This window comes from Poecilia formosa, unplaced genomic scaffold, assembly GCF_000485575.1.
Source record: "Poecilia formosa unplaced genomic scaffold, Poecilia_formosa-5.1.2 Scaffold598, whole genome shotgun sequence".
NCBI lineage: Eukaryota > Metazoa > Chordata > Actinopteri > Cyprinodontiformes > Poeciliidae > Poecilia > Poecilia formosa.
Window position 1 is genome coordinate 201392 of NW_006800537.1, and position 5009 is coordinate 206400.

The 5009-nt window shown below is 53.1% G+C and overlaps 1 protein-coding gene across 2 annotated transcripts in view; it reads right to left on the minus strand.

Moving 5' to 3' along the window:
• The window catches only part of LOC103130012 (plectin-like), a 45248-nt gene that overhangs the window by 14726 nt on the left and 25513 nt on the right, over positions 1–5009 (minus strand). Inside the window, exons 24-32 of one of the 2 annotated variants that reach the window (XM_016665595.1) lie at positions 4480–4663; positions 4358–4378; positions 2601–2758; positions 2351–2529; positions 1932–2070; positions 1495–1851; positions 1255–1338; positions 1061–1165; positions 851–949 (exon numbers count right to left, since the gene is read on the minus strand). In XM_016665595.1, the coding sequence (XP_016521081.1) occupies positions 851–949; positions 1061–1165; positions 1255–1338; positions 1495–1851; positions 1932–2070; positions 2351–2529; positions 2601–2758; positions 4358–4378; positions 4480–4663 (1326 nt within the window). The remainder of the gene's footprint in view (positions 1–850; positions 950–1060; positions 1166–1254; positions 1339–1494; positions 1852–1931; positions 2071–2350; positions 2530–2600; positions 2759–4357; positions 4379–4479; positions 4664–5009) is intronic. The other variant, XM_016665596.1, reaches the window with a different exon arrangement.

The following is a 5009-nucleotide window of genomic DNA, read 5'->3' on the forward strand; positions in this document are numbered from 1 at the left end:
CGAACCAGTTCTCTGAACCAGTTCACGAACCCGTTCTCTGAACCAGTTCACGAACCCGTTCTCTGAACCAGTTCACGAACCAGTTCTCTGAACCAGTTCACGAACCGGTTCTCTGAACCAGTTCACGAACCGGTTCTCTGAACCAGTGCACTGATACAGTGAACTGATCCAGTTCACTGGTCCAGTTCTGGTCCAGTCCAGCTCAGGAGGAACCATAAAGTTTCCTGTTTGGTTCTGGTGTCACGGTTTAAAGTGTCCCTGCAGAACGCAGCACTGGGGCTCTTTGTTCCTCACAGAAACATTCGGCCTGAGTTCTGGTGGAAACTGCCGGACCGGGTCGGAACCAGCAGCTCTGAACCAGACCTTGGTAACATGACGATTTGTTGGATTCGTTCGGGTTTGTAAACATTAAATTCTGAAATAATGAAGCTCAGATTTTATTTCAGAAAAAATAAAACTTAAGTAAACTAAGACGATCAAAACCGAAATTACAGATTTAAAAACTAATCAATATTTCAATGACATGAAAGTGGATCTGAAAGATTTCTGAGATTTCTGAACTTTCCCCACAGACAGGAAGTGATGTCGTTGTTAAATACCTGGGTGCTGGGGGGAACATTCACCATGCAGCAGGTCAGAGGAGCCAAACAGAAGAGAAAGTTAGAAACCAAGGAGAATCGGCAGGAAGGGGCGGAGCCAGCTGGCCATGTGACCCGCCGGCTTCCTGTTTGCCGACCGGGTCACATGGTCGACACGGAGGACGGACGATTTCACCGCGGCGGGGCGGGAACCGGTTCCGTCGGCCGGACCCGCGGGTCCAAACGGCCCGGTCAGCGAGAGCCGCGCTCACCTGGTCGGCCTCCAGGCGGCGCTGCGCGTCGGAGACGAAGCGGACGCTCTGTGCGGCGAGCGTCATCAGCTCGCTGTAGCGGCTCCGCAGCGACACGTACTGCAGACACACAGACACATCAGGTTCTGGTTCTGGTCCCAAACAGCTCAGCATGTCTCCACCCCCTCCCTTCAAGCCCCTCCCCTCTCCCGTTAAGCCACGCCCCCTGACCTCCTGAATGACGCCGTCGGAGGAAGTCTCCATCCGCGGTTTCTTCAGAGGAGAAGCCGTGGGATCCTGCAGCGCTCTGTAGGTCAGCACCAGCAGCTCGTAATCCTTCAGAACACAAAGTCCAAATGGGTCAGAACCGACCGGACCGGACCTCTCGTTCCGCCGGACGCCAGCAGCTGCTCAGACACCCTCACCTTGATGGAGTCGATGTACGCTGTAGCGTTTTTATAACAACTCTCCACTTCGTCTCGGTTCTTCTCCATTTCCTCCAGGAGTTTCTGAAATAAAGTTTTAAAAAATATTATGAATTTAACATTTATAAAACCATTTCTGTGGTTATTGTCTCTGTGTTTGTATATTAGATGCACATCAGTGGATCAGAGGTTTTTATTGCTATATTGATTATTTATTGTTTTACACCCTGACCCCCCCACCTCCTCCTGGGCCAGCCGGTCCCGCAGTGCCGCTCCGTCTCCGATGGGGACGTCCTGGACGTCCCGGTGTCTCTGCCGGACATCTTCCAGCCAGCAGCTCAGCGAGTCGCAGCCGTCCCTGTGGCTGCGCATGCGGCGCTGCAGCTGCTGCAGCTCCCGCAGCCGCAGCTCCGTCTGGGCCAGCAGGTTCTGCCGGCGCTCCAGCAGGCCGGCCGCCAGCCGCCGGTACCGCTCCAGCTCGTCGTCGCGTTCGCCGTGGATCCGGCTCGTCCTGTCGCCGACGGCGGCCGCGCGCCGCAGCTCATCCGGCAGCCGGTCGAAGACGGCCCGGTCGGCCTCGGCCTCGCCGCGCAGCGCCTGGGCGGAGAGACGCGGCGGTCAGCCGGAGCGCCGGGAAGGCCGGAGCGTGCGAGAGTCCGGACGGATCGGGTCGCTACCTTCAGCTGGCCGCGCTGCTCCTCCACCTCTGGCTCCGACGCCGGAACCTTGGCCGCGTCCCGCAGGCGCGACTCCAGGCTCTGCAGCGACTCTTCGGCATCGTTGGCGCTCCTGATCACAACGTCGATGGTCTTCAGCCTGGAATGCCGGAAACAGATCAGGAGATACAGGAAGCTGTGTGGAGCCCCTCCCACACCTGTTTCTGCAGGCTGCTGGTCAGCTGGCTGAAAGCCACTTTAAGAGATGAAAACTGTTCCCGACCAGAGCCGAGCCCATTTCTTCAACATTTACATGAAAAATATGAATTCATCTGACAAATTTGTGACAAAATGAAAATATCTGGACAGAAAATCTGCCAAGTTTTTAAAAACTGATAAATGCTGGAAACGTGATAACGGTGAAGCTGACTGGTGCTCACCTGTCCAGGTAGACGGTGGACAGGCCGTAGACGGCCTCCATCTTCTTCAGGGTCAGGTCCAGCTCGGAGCGCAAAATCGGACCGGCGCCGGCCGGCTGCGGACCCGCCAGAACCGCCTCCGTCTTCTCAGCGACGGCGCCGAGCTCCTTCTGCAGGCCCTCCAGCTCGGCCTGGACCTTCTGCACAGACACAGAACCTGGTCAGAACCGGGGCAGAACCGGGTCAGGACCGCGCCAGAAGCAGCTGGTACCATCTGCTCGGCCGTCTTGGCAGCGCAGGCCCTCAGCGGCTCGCCGTCGGCCGGCTGCCGCAGACGCGTCAGCGTTTTGTTCTCGCAGCGCTCCAGACGCAGACGCAGGTCCTTCATCTGGGTCAGGAAGGTCTGACACAGCGACTCGTCCTGATCGCCTGCAGGGGGCGGGGCACGAGACACAGACAACACCTGAGCAGGTGGGGGGGAGCAGAGCTCTGGAGAGGTCAACACATATCCTGCAATTACCAAGGCCCCCAGGCTGCAGACCACAGCCACACCCTGCCTGATCCGTCTCCTTCGCTCCAAATGTCCGGTTCTCTCTCTGCTCCTTTCATTCCTTTAGTTTCTCAAACTTTTCCAGGCTGAAGACGCTAGCCCCCTTCACTAAACACTCGGACCACCGAACACGACTTCCTAACATCTACAGCCTGAAATGAAAACATTAGTCTCTTAACTCACTGTCATTGTTCCTCCTAATCTGAAGGGGGCGCTGTTTGGTAAATGTGACTGGCCACGATAAAACCACGATTTGAGTTATTTACAGATTCTGAAAGTGTGGATTCTAACGTAGTTATAGGAAATGCATCAAAAAGGTCCTTCACTGCAACTGTTGTGTGCATTAATGACATTTTATTTGTAATTTCAAAGCATAATAAAAGCAACGTAGATTTGAGTTGCTTTGGCAAAAACATTTTCTTGGACAGTAGCCAGTCCAACATAATTAATTTTATTTCAGGTGCCAAGATGCAGTTGGTCAGCGTGGGGTGCAGACATAGATCTGCATGCTTGCAGATCTATATCTACAGATCTATGTCTGCACCGCGTCCTGAGAAACCTTCCGTTGGTCCCTTCGGGTTTTCTCTTTAGCCTTCAGCAGTTTATCTATTGGTGATTTTAAACACAATCCTTTGGCAAGCTAACTGTAAGCTCACCCCATCTCAAATAAACAATTGATTACATGTAGTACCTTTTGGACCACTAGGAGGCGTCTGCGGACCACCAGTGGTCCAGGGACCACAGTTCGAGAAAGACTGATGTAGTGAAGTTAGTGTAAAATTGGAAATTAGACATTTGGTGTTATTATTTAATGTACAGAAAAATAATTGCTCATATATTTCCAATAGCTGCATTATTTTTTATTGATTTTTGAGTGCGTTTGTTTGCATCTTTTGATCAAACAATTTGCTGAAAATCCCTAAATGAACCAACATGGAGTCTGGCTAAGCACCGTCTCTGCAGCACAAGAAACTGGGACTGCTGGGGGAACCAACGAGACGTCTACCAGCTGGCCCCGCCCACAGACTGGCCCCGCCCACATATTGGCCCCGCCCATAGACTGGCCCCGCCCATAGATTGGCCCCGCCCACAGATTGGCCCCGCCTATAGACTGGCCCCGCCCACAGACGGGCCCCGCCAACAGACGGGCCCCGCCCCCTTTCCTGGTCTGCAGCCTGTCCTCTCTCTCCGTTTCGTCATTTCAAGACATTCTGTAAGTTTTTCCACTTCAAGTTTTTCATCCTTCATGTTAGTGATGCGTTAACAGAAGTTTATCTTCCAGTTATTACAGAGTTATTGATTATAGATGAGAATCAGCAGCTGTAAAACATGCAGACAAGAAAACCTGACCAGTGATGTTAGGATGAAATAAATCAGCAAAGGTTATTAACATCAGTGATTCGATGCATGAAATGCCGCAACAGGCGACGGAGCGCATTCATTCCTGCTCAGCCAATCAGAAGCTGCCGCTGCCTTACCTGCTCTGGGCAGGACGAAGCCTGCAACAGGAAGCCAACAAGCATTTCACTGTCAGGAAACCGACATGTTCACAAGAAATGATGATGATGATGATGATGATGATGTAGGGAACAGAACGGACCTTGCTCTGCGGCGCTGACCATGGTCTGGTAGTGCTGGCTGGCCCGGTTGTAGCTGGACTCCACCTGCATCCGGTCTTCCGCCCCGAACATCTGCGAGTCAGGACTGTCCCGCAGGAAGTCCTGGTAGTGCTGCTCCAGGTTTCGGAGCGCCAGCCGGTACTCGTCCACCCGCAGAGTCTTAAACTGGAGGAAACGCAGCATCTGTTAGCATTCCCAGCTAGCATCACTTAGCATCCACAACTAGCATCCGTTAGCATCCCCAACTAGCATCTGTTAGCATCCCCAACTAGCATCCGTTAGTATCCCCAGCTAGCATCCGTTAGCATCTCCAACTAGCATCCGTTAGCATCCCCAACTAGCATCTGTTAGCACCCCCAGCTAGCATCACTTAGCATCCACAACTAGCATCCGTTAGCATCCCCAACTAGCATCTGTTAGCACCCCCAGCTAGTATCACTTAGCATCCACAACTAGCATCCGTTAGCATCCCCAACTAGCATCTGTTAGCACCCCCAGCTAGTATCACTTA